This window comes from Dendrobates tinctorius, unplaced genomic scaffold, assembly GCF_039654945.1.
Source record: "Dendrobates tinctorius isolate UK_male_01 unplaced genomic scaffold, ASM3965494v1 ptg000011l, whole genome shotgun sequence".
Lineage (NCBI taxonomy): Eukaryota > Metazoa > Chordata > Amphibia > Anura > Dendrobatidae > Dendrobates > Dendrobates tinctorius.
In genome coordinates, this window is record NW_027361679.1 from 59,415,520 (window position 1) to 59,438,982 (window position 23,463).

The 23,463-nt window shown below is 42.0% G+C and overlaps 1 protein-coding gene across 2 annotated transcripts in view; it reads left to right on the forward strand.

Moving 5' to 3' along the window:
* Window positions 1–23,463, forward strand: part of STAP1 (signal transducing adaptor family member 1) — a 153,785-nt gene that overhangs the window by 115,045 nt on the left and 15,277 nt on the right. Inside the window, exons 7-9 of one of the 2 annotated variants that reach the window (XM_073542587.1) lie at window positions 5,494–5,566; window positions 8,374–8,473; window positions 20,125–20,256. In XM_073542587.1, the coding sequence (XP_073398688.1) occupies window positions 5,494–5,566; window positions 8,374–8,473; window positions 20,125–20,256 (305 nt within the window). The remainder of the gene's footprint in view (window positions 1–5,493; window positions 5,567–8,373; window positions 8,474–20,124; window positions 20,257–23,463) is intronic. The other variant, XM_073542591.1, reaches the window with a different exon arrangement.

Here is a 23,463-nt window from a genome sequence, read left to right on the forward strand (position 1 = left end):
ACAAGATGAACCATCTTAGAGAACCTATCACAAATCACCCAAATAGCAGTCATTCTCTGAGAGACCGGCATATCAGAGATGAAATCCATTGAAATATGGGTCCATGGCCTCCTGGGGACCGGCAAGGGCATCAACAACCCACTAGAGCGAGAACAAGGTTTAGACCGGGAGCAAGTCCCACAGGACTGCACAAAATTCCTGACATCACGAGACAAGGCGGGCCACCAAAAAGACCGACTCACCAGATCTCTAGTACCAAAAATACCTGGATGACCAGCCAATGCAGAGCAATGAACTTCAGACATCACTCTCTTCTTCCACTGGTCAGGAACATACAACTTTCCACTGGGACAACGCTCACGTCTCAAATCGGGCGAAATGGCAGAAAGAACTACCCCTTCACCCAAGATGGTAGCAGGCTTGGTCACCACAGGAGAATCAGCAAAGAAGCTCCTAGAGAGAGTGTCAGCCTTGACATTCTTAGTGCCAGGAAGAAAAGAGACCACAAAATCAAAACGTGTAAAAAACAAGGCCCACCTAGCCAGTCTAGGGTTCAAGCGTTTGGCCGACTCCAGGTAAATCAAATTCTTGTGGTCAGTGAGGACCACGACTTGATGTTTAGCTCCCTCCAACCAATGTCTCCACTCCTCAAATGCCCATTTCATGGCTAACAGTTCCCGATTCCCCACATCATAGTTACGTTCAGATGGGGAGAACTTTCGGGAAAAGAATACACAGGGATTCATTTTAGATGTTACAGGATCCTTTTGGGACAAAACAGCTCCTGCACCAATCTCAGAAGCATCCACCTCTACCTGGAACGGGAGTGAGGCATCAGGTTGCCGCAAAACCGGGGCAGAAGTGAATCTTCGCTTCAGCTCCTGAACGGCAGAAACAGCCTCCAGAGACCAATTCAACACATCAGCACCCTTCTTAGTCAGATCAGTCAATGGCTTGGCAATACTAGAAAATTTTGCTATAAATTTCCGATAAAAATTAGCAAAACCCAAAAACTTCTGGAGGGCCTTCAAAGAAGTGGGCTGAACCCAATCATAAATGGCCTGTACCTTGGTCGGGTCCATTTCAATAGTTGACAGAGACAAAATAAATCCCAAAAATGAAATCCTCTGTACCCCAAAAAGGCATTTTGATCCTTTGACATACAGGGAATTCTCCCTCAAGATCCGGAACACAGTCCGAACATGTTCCACATGAGAATCCCAATCCTTGGAGAAGATCAAAATATCATCCAGATAGATAATCAAAAATGTATCCACAAAGTCTCGGAAAATGTCGTTCATGAAGCACTGGAAGACAGAAGGGGCATTAGTGAGCCCAAAAGGCATCACCGGGTACTCAAAATGTCCCTCCGGAGTATTAAACGCCATCTTCCATTCATCCCCATGCTTAATGCGGATAAGATTATACGCCCCCCTGAGGTCAAGCTTGGTAAACCAGCAAGCACCTTTAACTCTGGAGAATAGATCCGAAATCAGAGGTAACAGATACTGATATTTAATAGTAATTTTGTTGAGGGCACGATAATCAATACAAGGCCTTAATGGACCATCCTTTTTGGCCACGAAAAAAAAACGGCACCTAAGGGTGAAGAGGATGGTCTAATATGACCCTTCTCCAACGCCTCCTTAATATAGGACCGCATAGCCTCGTGCTTGGGTACAGATAAATTGAAGAGCCGACCCTTGGGAAATCTACACCCCGGGCTCAGTTCAATTGCACAGTCATAACTCCTATGAGGAGGCAAAGACGCAGACTCATTCTCACTAAATACATCATAAAAGTCCGCCAAATAGTCAGGAACATCATGCGACTGAGGAGAGGTGGAAAAAACCGGAGCCTCACTAAGGGCACACCGACAACCCCAACTCACCACAGACACAGATTTCCAATCCAAAACTGGATAATGAATTTGCAACCAGGGAAACCCCAGAACAATGGTATCATGCAAATTATGCAACACCAAAAATCTGCAATTTTCTTGATGGTCTGGGGCGACGCGCATTACCACCTGGGTCCAAAAATGAGGTTTATTTTTCGCCAAAGGAGTAGCATCAATCCCCCTCAAAGGGATAGGCGTCCACAGAGGTGTCATAGGAAATCCACATTGTTTAGCAAAATCCAAGTCCATTAGGTTCAGGGCTGCTCCCAAATCCACAAAAGCCTTGGCAGAAAATGTGGACAGGGAGCAGATCAGAGTAATTGCCAGAAGAAACTTAGGTTGAACACCACCCACAGAAAACGTGTGTGCAAAACGTTTTTCTCGTTTAGGACAGACAGAAAAAATATGCGAGGCATCTCCACAAAAAAAACACAGCTTATTACGCCTTCTGAACTCCTGACGTTGCTCCCTCGACAAAACTCTAACACATTGCATAGGTTCAAACACTTGTTCAACAGGTGGCAACACCTCTCGTGCAGTCCTGCGCCGATCAACCTGAATGGCTAATGACATAGAATCGTCAAGACCAGAGGGAACAGGAAATCCCACCATAGTATCTTTTACGGCTTCTGACAAACCCTTCCGAAAGAGAGCTGCCAAGGCATTATCATTCCAGGTAGTAAGGACCGCCCACTTTCGGAATTTTTGACAGTACAATTCTGCAGAATCTCGACCCTGGCTCAATGCCAACAGGGTCTTTTCAGCCTGATCAATAGCATTAGGTTCGTCATACAACAACCCCAAGGCTTGAAAAAATGCGTTCACATTAGTCAGAATAGGATCATCTGGTTTCAAAGAAAACGCCCAATCCTGGGGATCGCCATGCAGCAAAGAGATGACCATTTTAACCTGCTGCGCGGAGCTCCCTGATGAGTTAGGCTTCAAGGCAAAAAATAATTTACAATTATTTTTGAAATTCAAAAATTTAGACCTATCCCCAAAAAACAATCAGGAGTAGGGATCTTTGGTTCAGCAGCATGTGAATGAGCAAGGTAGGCGGAAATTCCCCGCACATCCGCAGCGAGCTGCTCCACACGATCAGACAATTGCTTTATCTCCATTGAGAGAAAAAAAATCCCCCTACGGCCTCAGAGATATAGAGGAAAAAATATACACACTTTTTTTTTTTTTACAATTCTTTCCTGCTATTGAGTACCCTAGGATCTGCGGTATGGCTGGTGATTCTGTTATGAATGAGTCACCGTAGGAGGCAAAAACAGAAATACTAGCTAAGTCCAGAAAACCAGAGAAGTTGGCAGCTATCAGATTGCAGACCCCTGAACCTATCAACAACAACTAGCAGTAGCCGTGGGGGGTTCCTACGGTGCCCTAGACCCCTCGATCACAGCCGGAGAATTAAATAGCCTAAAGACAGAAAGGGAAATCTAAACTGCCCCAGAGCAGACCCCAAAGCAATAGGCAGCCCCCAACATATAATGACGGTGAAGTAAGGTGAAAAAACAGTAACACAGATAGAAAGATAGGCTGAGCAAATGATGGGGCCCAAGCTAACTAAATAGGACAGGATAGAAAAGCTACTGTCTGCAATCCGCCAAAACCCTATCAAAACATGAGCCAACAGACTGATAGGGAAAAGAGCCCTGAAGACGCTAGGCTTCAAAAAGACTATATCAGTACTCAGGTATTTTCTGAAGACAGAGCAAAAAGGCAAAAAGGCATTCAGCTCACCCCAGCAGGGAATGGCAGAAATCCAGAAAAACAAGGCAAAACAAAGCCAAAACACAAATGCAAAAGCAGAGCAGAAAACTTAGCTTTTGAGGAGCAGGAATCAGACTGGTCTCCTAGAATCCCTCAGAGAAATCAACAGCAAGGCAGAAGGGCGTTGGCTGCCTTATATCCAGTCAGCAATTCCCGTCACCCAGTCATCATCATCCTGCTCAGGTGCTTGGTAATCAGCCTCACTACCTTCCTTCACCAGAAGAGGGAGTTCATCAGACCTCAATGGTGAAGGGGAAAATGAACTCACAACAGCCTACAGTCTCTAGATAGACTGAAAGGTGGAGGAGGGAACTGCTAACTCCCTACTTCATCATTATATTCAACTTTATGTGTGACACAAATATAGCTGAAATCGGGACATGTCACTGATTTTCTAGGACAGCAGGACAGGTCTTTAACCCCTTAATGACCAATGACGGGATCTATCCATCATTGGACGCCTCCCCCTGTTTGATGCAGGCTTATCGCTGGAGCCCGCACCTTTTCCGGTACATGACACCTTATCTGTTCAGCTGACATGTGCCGCTAACAGCTGAGGGACGAATTGCGATCCTCATGCAGCTGTTAACCCGTTAAATGCCGCTGTCAAACGCTGACAGCGGCACTTAATATGCATTTCTAGCAATTGCGCCGGAAATCTGCCCATCGGTGACCCCCGTCATGTGATCGCAGGTCACCAGTGGGTTAGCATGACAACCAGAGGTCTCCTGAAGACCTCTATGGTTGTCACTGCAGGATTGCTATGAGCGCCACCCAGTGGTCGGCGCTCACAGCAAGTGAGGTATTCTGCAACATGCAGGCGATCTGATCATCGTCTGTATGTATCAGAGCCGATAGGGTTATGTCAGCTTCTAGTATCCCATGGAGACTATTGAAGCATGCCAAAAGTGCAAAAAAAAGTGTTTTTAAAAATATAACAAAATATAAAAGATCAAATCACCCCCATTTCACCCCATTCAAAATAAAACAATAAAAAAATCAAACATACACATATTTGGTATCGCCACGTTCAGAATTGCCCGATCTATCAATAAAATAAAGGATAAACCTGATCGCTAAACAGCGTAGCGAGAAAAAAAAGTCAAAATGCCAGAATTATGTTTTTTGGTCGCCACCACATTGCATTAAAATGCAATAACAGGTGATCAAAAGATCTCATCTACACCAAAATGGTATCATTAAAAACATCAACTTGGCGTGCAAAAAATAAACCCTCACCTGATCCGAGATCATGGAAAATTGAGACGCTATGGGTATCGGAAAATGGCATAATTTTTTTTTTTTTTTTTAACAAAGTTTAGAATTTTTTTTCACCACTTAAGCCCCCGTCTCACATAGCGAGATCGCTGAAGCGTCACCGATTTTGTGACGCAACAGCGACCTCACCAGCGATCTCGCTACATGTGACACGCAGCGGCGACCGGCCCCCCCGCTGGATATCGCTGATCGTGCTCGAATGTCCTGGGCCATTTTTTCATCGTTGGCGTCCAGCTGGCCAGCGCGCATCGCTGTGTTTGACCTGACAAAGAAAAAGAGGATTTGAACTCTAGTGCCACCTATTGGAAGCTGCAATCCTAAAAGTCCCTTAACAAGACTTGCCATATGACTTAAAGTAATAGCCAAACTAGAATCTCAGTTTGCAGGCACATGCTTCTGGGTGTTGCCACTCATTAGTGCAAAGACCATTGTAGTGAAAATAATTTGCATATAAAAAATATACATAACTCTGTCGATTTTAAGTGCTTGTAGTTTCATTTTTTTATCTTGTCTTTTTTTTCTTCTTACTTTTGTAGCACCAGGCCTCAGGTTAAACATTACAAAGTACTGAAAACAGACCATGGCTTCACCATCGAATTAGACAGGCCTGTAAGTTTATATATTTTAAGATTGCTAATTTATCTCTTGTGTAACACAGCACATTTATTACATTTTTCAAATACCCAATGAGTACAAAAATAGCCATTTATTTTATGTTCATTATTTATATTGATATTAATCTTATTTTTGTTATAAACATTATAAGTATAAGCATATATAGCTATATATTATGTGTTGCTATAATAAAAAAATACTACCATTGAAATAAATGAAACACAGCCCAGTAAGTGACACATCGCTGTAATCAGCATCACTTCTACTACATCACTTCTACTACTAGAAAAGAGCGACTAGAATGGTGACCGGTCTGCAAACCGTGTCTTATGAGGAAAGGTTGCAGGATTTGGGAATGTTTAGTTTGCAAAAGAGAAGACTGAGAGGAGACTTAATAGCTGTCTACAAATATCTAAAGGACTGTCACATTGTAGAAGGATCAACTTTATTCTCATTTGCACAAGGAAAGACTAGAAGCAATGGGATGAAACTGAATGGGAGGAGACACAGATTAGATATTAGAAAAAATTTTTTGACAGTTAGAGTGATCAATGAGTGGAACAAGCTGCCACGAGAAGTGGTGAGTTCTCCTTCAATGGAAGTCTTCAAACAGAGGCTGGACAGACATCTGTCTGGGATAATTTAGTGAATCCTGCTTTGAGCAGGGGGTTGGACCAGATGGCCCAGGAGGTCCTTCCAACTCTACGATTCTATGATTCTATGATTCTATACATTATGCTGCTTTCAGATTACATTGCAAAAATCTGATGACAGATTCCCTTTAATTGATGATAAACTATGGAGACAGAAATATTCCTTTAAGACGAAGAACATCAGTAAGTTTTCTCCATGGCATACCAAAACCAAATTGATAAAAAGCAATTCAAAATATGTTAATGTTAACACTGGTTATTTTTCCGTCTTTTTTTGTGTGGAAAATGCTGGAAAAAGTGCTGACAAAATGCTCATATTAGGTAAAGAAGATGTGCTGTTCATACATTCAGGCTTTTGAACTTCTTTTAAATGCTTCATGTTTCCAAAGGCACCAAGCATATAAAAGAAGCGACATGTCCATTCTTCTGGCGTCTTCTGCTAAGAAAATGCTCAATGCTTTACAATGCAAGGAAGGCTAAAAAGATGACCAGAAGACAACCCAGCATTTTTTTTTGTGTGTAATGTCAGAGTTCTTGCTTAAAAACAAAATGTTGGCATTTCTTGAAAAAAGACTGAAAAAAATAACATTGTAGGCCGAAAAAAACAATGAAGACGTACACAGAAAAAAACACCAGAAACCATTAAAAAAAAGCTTCAGTTTTATAAAACACCAGAGAGAAGGAGCGATTCCTGAACCTTCTTCATGTTGACGTTTTTGACCCCCTGATAAAGGCGCAGGATAAATATACATTAAGGATAATGTGAAATGAAGAAGCCAAATATCGCAATGATCACTAGCCACAGTGTTTTTATGATTGTTTAACAAGCAATCCCTTGGTTTCATGGTTGAAAAGATGTATCACTCCCCAAATCAAGAAAAAGTTGAATGAGCAATTTTGAAATCCCAGCTGCTAGTGGTTGCATTGTGGACACACCGGCCCTTGCCTTGCTGCTCTGTGGGGCCAACCCTCGGGCTATGGCAGAAGCACCCTGATCAAGGTGCAGCCACAAACTGTGCCAACAGGCACATCAGCGCGGTTTTCAAATGGCTGTGGTTAAAGGCACTTTCATTGTTAATAATCACATGGTTAACTGCCATTTTTCTATATTACCGCACCTTCACCTGTAGTAGTGTCACGGTTTTCACACACAATGTGGGCACATCTCAGCCATGATGAGAACATAATCTAAAGTTCTGGTATTAGCTATGTAGGAAGTCAATTCATTTACTGACTCCCTAAATCATAGGCCATAGTTTATTATTTGTTTTTCTTTTCAAGAAAAAAAAATATCTGTGAAATAGTTTTTTTTTTTTGCATGTGTAGGTACTGCATTTACATCCTGCATACAATAATCCAGATATTCTAGAAATAGAAAAGCTCTTAGAAAATAATACATTGAAAACAGCATAGAATAGACAGCCCTCATTAAAGCGAATCTGCCAGCAGGTTTTTGCTACGTAATTTGACAGCAACATGAGGTAGTGATAGAGACCTTGATTCCAGCGATTTATCACTAAGTTTACTGAGTGTAGCAGTTGTGATAGAGTCTCAGTTTTCTCTGCTGCACATCTAGCAGAGCTCAGAATGTTGAGCTGTGTATAACCCTGCCCACACCACTGATTAGCAGCTTTCTGTGTACATTGTATATTGACAGAAAGCTGCTTATCAGTGGTGGAGGCGTGGTTGGACTAGGAGGCACGTGGGCAGCTTGTCCTCTAATGATCATCTGATAAAGCACAGTGACACATCACTGCAATCAGGCTCTCTTTCCCTACATCACGCTGCTCTCAGATTACAGAGCAAAAACCTGCTGACAGATTCCGTTATTACAGGAATGTGACAAGTAACAGACTGTCAAATATGCTTTATTAATAAACAGTCAAAGATATTAATCTGCGAGTGTTGTCAACTAAAAATCAAATGCAAAATTCTATATATTATGTATCATTACTTGCCCTAAATGTTCTTGTGATTTTATGCATTTGCCACTTATCTTTCCCAGAATATTAGTGGCAAAAATATATTTGTATGTGTTGCCCCATTTTACTATGTGTGTGCCTCATGTTTTTTTCTTGCTCTTTTCTTTGTCTTCTTTTTATTCATTGCTATTTGTATAATATGCTCTTTTATTTCTGTTATACTTAGGTTGTACTGAGCAGCCTTGATGAAGTTGTTAATCACTTTATTAATGAAACCAGAGGAAAACTCAGACCATTTATTTCCAGTATATATGACACGCAAATTGGTATGAAGCATTATTTTAGATTTTTAAATCCATGGTGCATTCTGATTTTAATGCATACGTAACAAACTCACAGTAAAATACAGCCTAGAATGGGAAAACATACTACTGTATATATATGTTGTGGTGTCAAAGATCTATCATAAGTGGCCAAACAACTGGTACAACTGACCTGGAACACATGAAAGGTCAATGGAGTCGTCCAACAATTCCGAAAGTTTGCCTCTTATCAAATCTGACTTGAGGACTGTAGAAATGGAGCAGCACGGTCAAAGGTGAAAAACTTCTGTATGCTTTGGTAGACCAAACCTTCATCTTGTATTCAAGTACCAAAAAATAAGTAGAAGCAACACATTAAGAATTCATCGATTCAGGTTATCTATAAAATGTTCTATCAACGTTTCGAGTCCCAAAGCTTAAAATTATTCGAATGAAGATATGAACTGTTCAGGTTCCTGGAATGCTGCTCCTTCTTCTCTCTTGCCTATCCCATCTTACTAGTATTCTGGGTAGGATGAAAACTGAATACAGTTAGCTAGCTAATCTTAGAATAATAAAAATGTGATATGATGGGGTCATACCTATCTTGAGCATAGTTTCTGCTTACCTCCTCCAGGAGGTATGCCTTAAAAGGGAAGTTAAGACAATGAATGCTGACTGTCCGGTTGTGCTGGCTGTCTCCATTCAGGTCTATTGTTTTCACTTAGGAATAAACTATTTAAAAAAATTGGTCAGCTAATATCTATTAAAGCTCCCCATACACATTAAAGTAATGTTGGTCCAATGTCAGACTGCTGGTCTCATTGTCTTCATGAGATAAGCAGCCGCTGGAGACGTCTAGCAACAACTTTATTATCACAGAGGTGCTCATCCAAATGACCGTTTCTGTGTATGGGAGAGATGGCCAAGATGGCTATCAACGGAATGATCGACCTAAGGTTCGTGTGACTGACAGCCATCTAATGTATATGGCACCTTGACCCAACTTGTGTATTAACATGCATACTCGGCTGAATGCACATTCTTTCAATAGAGCTGTTACAGGTGTGTCTACCAGACACATCTTGTGCCATTAATCTCTACACGAAACAATAGGTTTGAGGAAATAAAATTCAACCTGTTCGGATAAGGCTTCTATCAAGACCAGATGCTAGGAAATCTACCTACAACTCTTAGACGTTAGACAAGTATCCAACAGTTTTTTGGTATAATCCAAGAACGTTTAATTCTCTGAATCTGAGATAGACATAGCACGTTAAAGGTAGTCTGTCACCCCAAAATGCATTTTAAATGGGCTATACAGTGTTGCAGGGGACGTATAAAAACTATACTGGCACTGCACCTGTTCCTGGTACAGTGCCTGAGAAAATAATGTTTAATTCATATGCAAATGAGAAGGTTTTGGTACACCCTTGTCATGGCCAACAGTTTGGTGTACTCTTACTCCTCCTTATTTGCATATTGGAGCCCTTCCTCAGCTTCTGATTGACAGTGTTCGCTTCCCAAGGCAAGCACTATCTGAATGCTGCAAGTGTGTGTGCGCTTGTGCACAAACACAGTAGCCGGACGTTTTCTCCTTCCTGTGTACTTTTTTTTTCTTTCCCCGCTATGGCAAATGAGGAGGAGTAACATTGCACCAAACCCTTGGCTACGTCTAGGGTGCACTGAATCCTCTTCATTTGCATATGAATAAAAAGTTATTTTCTCAGACACTGTACCAGTAATAAGTACCATCCTTGTATCTTGCATGCTTGTTAGAGGGGCTAAGTCCTTTAAAATACTGTATAGCCATTTAAAATTTTAGGTGTGACAGACTCCCTTTAAAGTGACTGTCCAGCTCAGAAACTAAATATAAGTCGGTGTTTACAGGAGCTGCTTATTTGCTAATTCTTTATATCATTTCCATATTTGTTAGTTGGGCTCCACTGGGCAGAGCTGTGATCTGTGACTACACATTAGCTGCAGTGTCTACAGAATGTTAGGCTACGTTCACACTATGAATATTTGGTCAGTATTTTACATCCGTATTTGTAAGCCAAAACCAGGAGTGGGTGATAAATACAGAAGTGGTGACCGGTTTCTATTATACTTTTCCTCTGATTGTTCCACTCCTGGTTTTGTCTTACAAATACTGTTGTAAAATACTGACCAAATACTGACCGTGTGAACGTAACCTTAGCTGAAACATACCCGTCTCATCATGTATTCAGGTTGCTGCTCTTTTCCTCCCCCTGCTGTCCTTTCTCTGATTAACTGCTATATAGAAATTTTAATCTTTTTGTAATCACAGCAGGAAATCAATGAATGAAGTGCTAATTTCTTCTAAGCAAGAGTAGCATGATTATAAAATACAGATTACTAATGCAAAAGTAAGAAAAATAATATTATTAGGAAACCTTGTAACTATTAAAGGTTAGTTGATTAGTTGCTATTTGTTTGTTTGCACCCACTTCTTGACCTGTATCCCTTTCTTAACATGTGATGTACATATACAGTTGTGGCCAAAAGTATTGACACCCCTGCAATTCTGTCAGATAATACTCAGTTTCTTCCTGAAAATGATTGCAAACACAAATTCTTTGGTATTACTATTTTCATTTAATTTGTCTTAAATGAAAAAACACAAAAAGAATTGTCCTAAAGCCAAATTGGATATAATTCCACACCAAACATAAAAAAGAGGGTGGACAAAAGTATTGGCACTGTTCGAAAAATCATGTGATGCTTCTCTAATTTGTGTAATTAACAGCACCTGTAACTTACCTGTGGCACCTAACAGGTGTTGGCAATAACTAAATCACACTTGCAGCCAGTTGACATGGATTAAACTTGACTCAACCTCTGTCCTGTGTCCTTGTGTGTACCACATTGAGCATGGAGAAAAGAAAGAAGACCAAAGAACTGTCTGAGGACTTGAGAAACCAAATTGTGAGGAAGCATGAGCAATCTCAAGGCTACAAGTCCATCTCCAAAGACCTGAATGTTCCTGTGTCTACCGTGTGCAGTGTCATCAAGAAGTTTAAAGCCCATGGCACTGTGGCTAACCTCCCTAGATGTGGACGGAAAAGAAAAATTGACAAGAGATTTCAACGCAAGATTGTGCGGATGTTGGATAAAGAACCTCGACTAACATCCAAACAAGTTCAAGCTGCCCTGCAGTCCAAGGGTACTACAGTGTCAACCCGTACTATCCGTCGGTGTCTGAATGAAAAGGGACTGTATGGTAGGAGACCCAGGAAGACCCCACTTCTTACCCCAAGACATAAAAAAGCCAGGCTGGAGTTTGCCAAAACTTACCTGAAAAAGCCAAAAATATTTTGCAAGAATGTTCCCTAGTCAGATGAGACAAAAGTTTTTTGGGCAAAGGCATCAACATAGAGTTTACAGGAGAAAAAAAAGAGGCATTCAAAGAAAAGAACACGGTCCCTACAGTCAAACATGGCGGAGGTTCCCTGATGTTTTGGGGTTGCTTTGCTGCCTCTGGCACTGGACTGCTTGACCATGTGCATGGCATTATGAAGTCTGAAGACTACCAACAAATATTGCATCATAATGTAGGGCCCAGTGTGAGAAAGCTGGGTCTCCGTCAAAACACACTTCAAAAATCACTAGAAAATGGATGAGAGAAAGCACTGAAGACTTCTAAGGTGGCCAGCAATGAGTCCAGACCTGAATCCCATAGAACACCTGTTGAGAGATCTAAAAATGGCAGTTTGGAGAAGGCACCCTTCAAATATCAGGGACCTGGAGCAGTTTGCCATAGAAGAATGGTCTGAAATTCCAGCAGAGCATTGTAAGAAACTCATTGATGGTTACCGGAAGTGGTTGGTCGCAGTTATTTTGGCTAAAGGTTGTGCAACCAAGTATTAGGCTGAGGGTGCCAATACTTTTGTCTGGACTATTTTTGGAGTTTTGTGTGAAATGATCAATGTTTTGCTTTTTGCTTCATTCTCTTTTGTGTTTTTTAATTTAAGACAAATTAAATGAAGATAATAATACCAAAGAATTTGTGTTTGCAATCATTTTCAGGAAGAAACTGAGTATTATCTGACAGAATTGCAGGGGTGTCAATACTTTTGGCCACAACTGTATACTGTATGACATGTTTGCTAAGGTGTAAAGAGCAAACTCTAGAACTGTGAGTGCGCCGTTAACATAATGTGCTGACTGTGTCATTCTAGCTAGCTCTGATCGCTCCTGTTTAATCATCACGTCTTACATCCTGGATAGTGGGTGTTGTGTGAGCCATTTGTCCACTATAATGCCAGTTATCATGGTTGATAGGGGCCTACCCAAGACCCCCATTGTTACCACCTTTATACTATTTTGAAGCCCAGCAATACTAAAATATTGCAGTATATAGTGCAAGCAATGAACTGATCATTGTTTCAAATCCCCTAGGCCAAAAGGGGGCTAGAAAATATGTGGGGAAAAAATAGTTAAAATGAAAAAAATAAAGTTTTAACTTTTTCCTATACCAAAAATAAAAACACATTTTTGGTAACTGCATCCATAAGGGACCTAGCTATCTAAATATAAAATTTAACCAGTGCCAGAAATGCCATTTTTTGGGCCAATTAACCTTCCCAAAAATGTAAACAAAAATAGTCAAAAAGTCAGAGGTAGCAAAAAAAAATGCTGAAGTCTGACTTGCAAAAACCAAGCCTTAATAAGGGTTCATCCAAAATAAAAGTGTTTAGTCTTAGAAAATGTGAAAACATTTTGTGCAAACTAATGAATTTTTAAAATCGATAAAATATAACAAAACCTATGTTTTATGTCATCCGTGATCATAGTGATCAGGGTATCATGTTGTCAATTGATATTACTGTACGTTTAACACCATAAAAAATGTTAGGAACGGCGGAATGCACTAAATAAAAATAATAAAGTGCGTTTGCCGCTCGGGGTCCACCGTGCAGTAGGTGTTACAACCGCTCCTGAGTAATGGCAGATGAGCAATATGGCGATATAATGCGCACGGGTTCAACTTCACCCGAAATGTGCAGAGTGGGCTTTGTTCACACACAGAGGCGCCACAACAAAAACATACAAAAGGCTGAGCCTGTTAGAGTCACAGGCCTCAGGTAAATGCACATGAACTAAGACAGACTAAGACCTGACTCCTAACATTACCCCCCTCATAGGGTCCCCTCCTCTCTGAGCTTTCCAATCCACCACCCTGTGCCCATCAGAGGCATAGGCCTCAGACTCGTCCGAAGGCAAGTCTGATGTCCTGGTAGGTGACACGGAAAACCGGGACACGCGGAAGGTATCAGAGGCGGCAAGATCGCCAGGCTTAAGAAGGGACACGTGGGAGACAACGAGAGCGGCAAAACCGCCTGGAGCATAAGTTGGGACGCCGCGGTGTGTCGGCGAACGTCTCCACTCTCTGTTTAAGGAAGCTTACCCGAGCACACGAAGCACATGCCTGAATATATTTCTTAATGTCCCGAGCCCTCTGCGGCCACCAATATGACCCTGCCAGGAGTTTTGTGGTCTGCATGTAGCCACAGTGACCACCCGCCTTGAACGCGTGTGCCCACACGAGGACCTTCAGCCGAAGGCGAGGGGGGACAAAGGTCCTGCCCGGCGGCACAGATTTGGCCATTGCGGGGCCCCGTTATCCTGGTGAACAGAGTGCTGACAGTGGCAGCCGCAAGTGGAACTTAGTGTCGGACGCGCATCGAGACTGGCGCGAGACACCACCATGGGCTCTGGGAGTGAACACTCTGGCTCGAGTGATTCCAGAGGTTCAAAGAGGTTGGGAGCCAGAGTAACCTTCCGTCTGGATTGAGCACGCTCCAGCCCGCGCTCCGAAAAACGGAGATCAATACGGGAGGCAATGGCAATCAGCTCCTCCAGACTTGCAGGAACCTCTCTGGTAGAAAGAGCATCCTTAACATGCTCAGCTAAACCTCTCCAAAACACAGGGATGAGGGCTTTGTCAGACCACTCCAGCTCGGAAGCCAGTGTCCGAAAACGAACGGCATACTGACTAACCGAGAGGGATCCCTGAGTCAAAGCCAGTAGCTGTAGACAGGTGTCGTGCATGACCCGTGGTCCCAGGAAGACCTGCTTAATAGCTGTTAAAAACTGAGCAGCGGTCTGAACCTCTGGGTCACCACGCTCCCATAGTGGCGTAGCCCACTCTAACGCCTTGCCCGACAGAAGGGAAACAATAAACCCCACCTTAGCCCGCTCCGTAGGGAATCGCGCAGCCAGTAACTCCAGTTGGATAGAGCACTGGCTGACGAAACCCCTACAGGAGGCGCCATTGCCAGAAAATTTATCGGGCAACAGGAGGCGGGTAACTGTCGGCGCGTGGGATGACGTGGACATACAAGAAACCACCTCTGCGATCGCCTGTACAGCAGCCTCCAAAGACTTCGCCGCTGTGATAACACTCTCACAAGAGTAGCCAACTGGCCCTCTAGCTGGCGAATGCACTGAAGGAGTTGCTGCTGATCTGTCATCACTAGCCAGACCCTGGTGCTAGTATAATGTTAGGAACGGCGGAACGCACTAAATAAAAATAATAATAAAGTGCGTTCGCCGCTCGGGGTCCACCGTGCAGTAGGTGTTACAACCGCTGCTGAGTAATGGCAGACGAGCAATATGGCGATATAATGCGCACGGGTTCAACTTCACCCGAAGTGCGCAGAGCGGGCTCCATTCACACCCAGAGGCGCCGCAACAAAAACATACAAAAGGCTGAGCCTGTTAGAGTCACAAGCCTCAGGTAAATGCACACACAGTATAAGGTCACAGGAGCAGGAACTAAGACATAGGGGCTGCGACCGTCTAGACCTACCATGTGTGCGGCGTCGCTACTGCGAACGCCAAGAAGGGCTGCAACTGCAGCGCGGCGCAGGACACTGCTGATGGACGACACAGCTACAAAGCAGGCACTATGTCGGACGCTAGCGCAGAGGTGCGGTGTGCACAGTGGCCTAAGACTTGCCACAGACTGGCGCAGACTACTGAACAAATTCCCTAACCACATGCGTAATATCAGAGGGAAGGGGTTTCATAATAAGTCAGTCACCAGAATCATACATTCGTCACCATTCACACATAGTCGTATAGTCTATACTAGCGCATGGCGGAACGGTCATGCGCGCTTTTTATAGCAGCCGGGACCTTCCGGAAACTTCCAGATCTCCGAGATGGACCAATGAGATCTGGAGCAGGACCTGAGCACATGACTCCTGATCTCCAATGGGAAACCGTCTCATGAGCATGCTCAGTAGGAGGACAGAGGGACTTAGCCCCAGGAGAGATTTGCTGCAATGCAATATCCTCTGCAGTGGATAAAGAGCAAGAGACCGCAGAATGTAAGGACCTGGATTCCTGCAGAGCAGACGCAGGAACCTGACTCCTAACAAAAAATGAAAGAACTCCACCCCTTCCTAAAAGCTGGAATTTGATTTTTTTCACCATTTCAGCACACTTTCATTTTATTTGCTGGTTTTCAGTACGTTATATAATAAAGTGAAGTCATTCAAAACTATAACTCATTCTGCAAAAAGCAAGCCCTCATAAGGCAATGTCAATGTAAAAATAAAAAAGCTAATGCTCTTGGAAGAGGAGAGGACAAAAAAGTGCAAAACATTTAAATTCCCTGTGATGGTAAGGCGCAGGCCCGGACTGGCCATCTGGCAATTCTGGCAAATGCCAGAAGGGCCTCTCTGGTCGTGGGCTGCCTTGTCTGCTATGTTGCTAACAGAATCGTTGTTCTCAAGACATCCATACTGTTAAGAGTTGTGATGGAGCACAAAGTCGCTGACTCCGTCACTTATCCCGGCAGGCCACGGGTATAATTAGAAATATTGGTCTTGTAGGAAATCTTCTTTTCCTCCATCCAGGGTAATATTAGTAATATATCTCATCTGGTTCTTGGGGACGGGGACAACATGGGCCTGTGTGATTTCAAATGCAAGGGCTGAATGTCAGCCCCAGTCCGTACCTGGTAAGGCGTTAATCAGGCAATACTGGTTGAAATTGAATACTGGGAAACATGGAGTCAAAATATTCTGTCTGTAAAAGGTACAAAGATTTTATTTTTTCATCATACATACATATTTAGAGACTAAAGGAGTTATTCTTAACATATAGATCCCTGTGTGACTCAGGACTCGCAACCCTAATGTGCATTTTGCGTGGGCCTAGGAAACCCACGCGAAACGCGCATTGAGTCATACAGGGATGTGGGTAAGAATAACTCCTGAATTGAATAGTCTCTAAATATGTCCCTTAAGGGATTGCTTTAATATATAAACTCACAGAAATGAGAATTTGATTATAATTATTAATAGTTCGGACACTTGTCCTATTCTGAAAAGCAGGAGAAAGAAAGAGCCAAAAGGTGTCCTGATAGTTATGAATAAAAAACTGTTTTTATTAATGTATAGCTAATAGCAACAACATGCGTATAAATACAAATACAAAAAGGCCAGTGATAAATACAGAGAAAAACTATCCCCGAGTGCCCAGCAACCTCTTACAATGATATGATTCATGACACATGATTGTCAAGGTCATGGCAAGCCGAAGAGTGAATAAATAGGCAATGAATATAGTAACAGCCATAGTGGCACAGATTCCACACAGAGCCTTAAAGTCAAGCCATGAGAATAGGGGAAAAGCTCAATGGGGTATATAAAAAATATCCAGGCTTACCAGGAGGAGGAGGCAGGGACAAACAGAGGCGTCTCTTTTGCTGCCCACTCCGCCTCCTTGCTCTGACGCGTCAGGTTGGGGGCGGGCTGGGTGTCATTTAACGCTGAACCATGCTGACGTCACACGGGTCTTGCCAGCGGAAGCGCCATTACCTGACCACTGTGATCAGCACAACAGGCGTGCTATAAATAGATCTTTTGAAGAGCATTCAGACACACACAATCCCTTGAGATAAAGCCTTACCGCAAAACGCGCATCAGGGGTGCCTCAGCCATCCAGGTACAATATCTGCCTAGCAGCAGCGGCTCTTAACTCTTTCCTCTCCCTTTATCCTCCTTGGCTCACCCTATACTGTGTGTAAGCAGCTCTTGGGCTTGTATGACTGCAATATACCATTTTCCTTAGCCTGTTTGCTTACTATATTATACTTAGGATCCAGTATTTGTATTTATTAGGGATTGAGGACTTACCTTATTGCTGTATGCCATTATGTATGTAGGCAAATAAAAATATAAATTTATTTTTTTGACACATTTTATTTATCTTTTGATTAGTGTATATATTGTTGCCACTTTATGATTATGGCTTCTGCGGGCCCTATATGTAAAGAACTTTCGATATAGTCTTTTTTCATCTACATATTTTGGGAATTATTGTCCCTGGAAGCTTTTTTTTTAAAAGCTCCACATATGGACTATTGGATTACTATTTATGCATATATTTCCTCATGAAGTTCATTGTACCTGGCTTATAGGCCATTGTTTTTTGACGTTAACTGCTCCTAGAAATATTGCATTGCACTTCAATGCTTTTTAATTGATTTATCATAAAACTTTATTGTTTTTTTGGACCGGCGTGGACCAGAGCGTTGGCTCTTGACGGGCAACATCTGGTCTCTTGAGCTTTACTTGCGTGGGTCACAGATCCTGGTCCCATCTAGCTTGGGCTAAAGTCAGAGTCCTCCTTTGTGGAATCCGGGCCTTGTCAGGCAATGGCTGATGCATTGCTGTTGTAGGCTTTCTGCTGAGGCCTGTTACGCTGTCTTCATCCCTGGATTGTGTCTTCTCCACTTTCTTTTGTGGCTCCAAATCTGCCTGCAGTTTGGCGTGTAGGGCTTTTATATGCAGGAACTCCATCCTGTGGGTCACCTGATCAGGTCCAGCACATAAACTTGCTCCTCCTGAAAATATTCCAGTACCATTTGGTTCCCCTTGATTTTGCCTGGCCTGCAGATGGCAGTCTCTTCTCATTAATGGCATATTATCCTGCAAGGGCTCTTCGGGGATTTCACTGTTTCTTATTACAGAGTAGTAGACCAGAATAGTTGAAATCCAGTTTTATTTGCCAACGCGTTTCAAAGTAAACATACTTGTGACAATTGTGGTTTGTCTTGATGATGAAGTATGTTTACTTCGAAATGCGCTGACAAAACTGCAATTCAACTACTACTCCTTTCTGGACCAATGACAGTGCAGATTTGTGTACACTTGTTTCCAGCCTCACAAACTAAGATACTCTGCTCTCAGATTGGGTGGCAAAAAGCTTTTGACAGATTCCATTTAAAATTGAAAAGTCTCACAACAAAAGTCCATGCATAGGCTTTGTCTTATAATTTTGTCTTCTATTTTCATAAAAGAAAGCAAAAACTGCACCAAACCTTCATTAAACTAGTCCTAAATCATCATGGAGATGAAAATGAGTGAAACCTTTTCCAGTTTAATTAGTTAAAGATCGGTGTTTTGAATGATTTGCTGCTGGTCTCAAATTAAAGAGAGGTCAAAAGTACTAAAAAAATAAAATTCTGAAACTAAGGGTAAGTTCACATGTGGCGTTATTGATGCTTTTTTTTTTTTTTTTTTGCATGAAAATTACAGACTATAGCCAGAAAACTGGAGCTATGCTGTGTTTTTATGTGTAGATTTATGCTTTTTTTTACTAAACCATTTTCGACTAAGTGGGAAAAAACTGCAGTAAAAAATTGTAAACTAATTTATATCCTGTGTTTTTTTTTTTATGAATTACGGGTCCAAAAATCACAAGAAAAAAAGTGTAAATGAGATTTTAAAATTCTGTTGCTACTGTAAAATACTGCATTTTTTCTACACAAAGAAAACGAAAAAAAAAAACCACTACATTTGAACCAGGCCTAAGTGTAAATTTTTAGATAATTCAAGACAAAATGCACTAAAAGAGCTATACCTTAATGCATGACGATGATTCATCTGCACAGAGAAACTCTAACCTTAAATATTTAGTGAGCGGGGCAGTATGGCTGGCTTAAAGTGAAACTGTTATTTTAATTTTTAGTTTATAAATCAGTAGTGCACATTCAAATAAGTACATATTAAATAAACTTAGTAATACATCTTTATCGAAGAAATCTGCTTCTTTCTATTCCTAGATTTATTTTTCATTCTGAAAATTCTCAATTCAGGGTTAAATCTGTCTTCACTGAATTCAGATTATTAAATTACTGAGATAGGAGATGACAGTTGGTGCTGATGAGATTCTATGTGGTGGGGAGGGAGGAGCTCTGCCTCTAGCTCCTCCCTCCCACCTAGAATCTACAACAGTCATCTCCTATCTTAGTTATATAATAATCCGTATTCACTAAAAACAGATTTAACCATCAAATGAGAATTTTCAGAATGAAAAATAAATCTATGAAGACAAAGAAGCAGATCTCTAATAAGATATTAATTTTTACACCTTTTAACCTTAAATTTGTGATGAATTACAGCAGTATCCCATGACATGCAACCGCCATTCTAAGCAAATTTCCAAATTTTAATTTTTGTTTTATGTAGATCTGTTATAACGAACCGTAACTGCCCCGGTCAAGAAATCTTAGGAAGAACAGAGTTTCTCTGCTATTTGCTAGATGTCATAGACATTTGAGCAAACTATTTGTGGTTTGCCCAAAAGCCACATAAAATAAATCGTTGAAATCTAGTTTTGTAATTTTGTTTCAGATTACACTGTAAAAGAGACAAATGATGACACGAGGAGGAAATCTCAGTCCAAAATACAACTGTTAATTAATCAGCTTTCCCAAGAAAGGCCTATATCTGTGCAACGTGGAAGTGAAAATGCATACGTCAATGGTGATTATTTCTGTTTTTAACAAGTAGCTTCAAAAGTAGAAAAATATATAAGGTGTGTCCCCACAAAGAACATCCCAAAAAATGTCACTACAATAGGGGTGATGAGTCCCCATTTGCCTGTTCCTCCTCTATGAGTTTTAATGCAATGCAGCACGTGTACTGCCACTCCATTCATGATAGAGACACCAAAGATTGTTGGTGTCCATAAGTCAAGCAACAGTGAGAAGGTAATCAATCATGCCTGTGTGGACATGATGACAGCTTCTGTGGCCAGACTGTTCCGGATTGAGCTACATCATTAACATATGCCAAGCAACCGGCATAAACATGGACATGGTATGAACTGTGGAAAGTGCTATACACTGTAATGGTGGCCATTTGAGAGGCTTGGGGGGCCGGACACATTTCCTTTGATATTTTTTTCATTTTAGCTTCAGAGCATCTTTTTTTCCAATTAAAACTGCAATCAACGGCAATAAAGACCAAGAGAGGAGTAACTTTGGATTTACATCACACTTTACTGCCAATTCATAAGTTCCCCAGATGGAGGCACTTAGTTTATTGAGGCAAACTTTGGACTCCATTTGACCTTCTTTTCAATGGTTACGTTGGAAATAGCAAAAGACAAACAGCATTTTTAGTATTATACGAGTTGATTGTGTGTATATTAGGGTGGATTCATGGTTCCATGCATCCACCAAAGTGTGGATCCAAGAAATGGTAATTGGAAGCAGTACTCTAAAGAATGTTACGATAGGCTGTACTGATCTCTAAAATGCAACATTTCACCTATACTTCAACCTTCTCCAAACCCAACATGTACCGATTCATTGCACACACATACACACACACATATATAGTATACTAGCTGAAGAACCCAGAGCTGCCCGGGCATAGTAACTAACTAAGGTTAGTTATAACAAATTATAATGATTATTTCTATATATATATATAAAGCTGAGTGTAGAGCCCCGCCCATTCCGCATAGCCACATTCACTATAATATCCCACATCATCCCGTCAGCCAGAGCTACCGGACTACTACCCATAATATCCCACATTGTCCCATCAGCCAGAGCGACCGGACTACTACCATTAATATCCCACATCATCCTGTCAGCCAGAGCTACCGGACTACTACTCTTAATATCCCACATCATCCCATCAGCCAGAGCCACTGGACTATTACTCCTAATATCCTACATCACCTCATCAGCCAGAGCTACCAGACGACAACTCCTAATATCCCATATCATCCCATCAGCCCTAGCCACCGGACTATTACCACTAATATCCCACATCATCCAGTCAGCCAGAGCTACCGGACTACTACCCATAATATCCCACAACATTCCGTCAGCCAGAGCCACTGGACTACTACCCCTAATATCCCACATCATCCCATCAGCCAGAGCCACTGGACTACTACTCCTAATATCCCACATCATCCCATCAGCCTGGAGTCAGAACCAGAGCGCTGAGTGGAACGGTCCTAAATTCCATACTGGGGATCCCTTTAAGAGAGGCCTGGTGTCAGAATCAGAGCGTGAGTGGATTTGCCCTGACTTCCATACCAATGATCCCTTTAATAGAAGCTTGGGGTGAGAATCAGAGCGCTGAGGGATTTACCCTAACTTCCATACCGGAGATCCCTTTAAGAGAGGCCTGGGGTCAGTACCAAAGCGCAGTGTGGATTTTCCCTAATTTCCGTACCGAGGATCCCTTTAAGAGGGGACTTGGGTCAGAACCAGAGCGATGAGTGGCTTTGTCCTAACTTCCATACCGGGGATCACTTTTAAGAGAGCCTGGGATCAGAACCAGAGGGCGGAGTTGCATTTAGCGATGCACCAGAGATCCTGACCAGGTCGTATCGTTGTCGGGATCGTTGGTGCATTGCTAAATGTAACGGGACCCTTAGAGTTCATGTGTGAATGACTGTTGACTCTTATCGTCATTGAATTAGTGTTCAATGGCTGCTATTTTTTGACTGGCTGCTGATTAGCTATTGTATCTGTCCTAGTATTGCAGTCGTAGTATTGTTCTACTATCTTTGGGAAACAAAGGCACAATGTTTGAATGTTTGTTAATATGTTGCTGACCAATTGGTGCTCTGTAATATGAAGGACAATCTATCCTTCCACCTTCCCCTAAGCCTGTGGTGGAATGACTGAGAAATTGTGACTGATAAAAAGGAGGATTTGCCTGTGTTCAGGAAGTCTACATTACAGAAGTCATGGCTCCAACTGAAGAAATACAGAGCTGCTTCACTGACCATCACTGAACCCTCAAAGACTTTTAGAGAATCCAAGTTGGGACAATCAAGTCACCTGGCCTCATACATCAATGGACTGTCAGCTTCCTAAGCTTGTCATTACCTCCTCACTGTGGGAGCCCACCAAAAGCAGGGAGCCATTGGTGGAGGTACTCGGCTCTGGAAGCAGCTGCAACCCTGGTGAGTCAGCGGAAGGGTGAGACTCTGTATTTTGCATCATCTTGGGTATTTGCTGCGACCGTACTATATGCTATTGTGTGTTGGTGTTTCAATAAATTATTGCCATACTCTTTTACCTTCACCCTGTGTTGTCTGAGTAGTGTTCTGCTTATGGGGAGAGAGTGCTGGCATTCAGTGGTATGAGCACTGGTACATGCAGTCTTTCTAAAGTCAGCCGGGCCAGCCGGCGAGAGTACCCACTAACCCTGCATCTCCACACTCTGTATCATCACTCTGCTGTGAAATACAGAAGCAAACTTACCATACTTTTACTGCAGTTTTGCAATTTTCATTGCCTAAATGTTTCTTTATGATGGTTTTCAGTGTATTTTATGTACATGTGCTGTATACACACTCTTTGATTATATCCTCTCTGTCTTTTGGCTATGATGTCACTATTGGTCATATACTGTATATGGTGCGTGTGCGTTTCAGTATTTGTTTCATTTGATGAAGGCTCTAATATAGCTGAAACTTATAGCTTGAATCTCAATAGAGTCTGTTGGAAAGTTCGTTGCTGCTTACGCTACTTTTTCTTGAATCTTCTTTTCAATGATGTCCGTCTTTTCACATGAATATGATAGAGCAGTACAACTGTATTATAAGTTATAGACATCCTTTTGAGTGTCATCATAAATCTGAACATATAACGATGGTACAGAACAGAAAAGAAACGCAAACTCATGGACCGTTTATGTAAAAGAGCACTTTTGGTA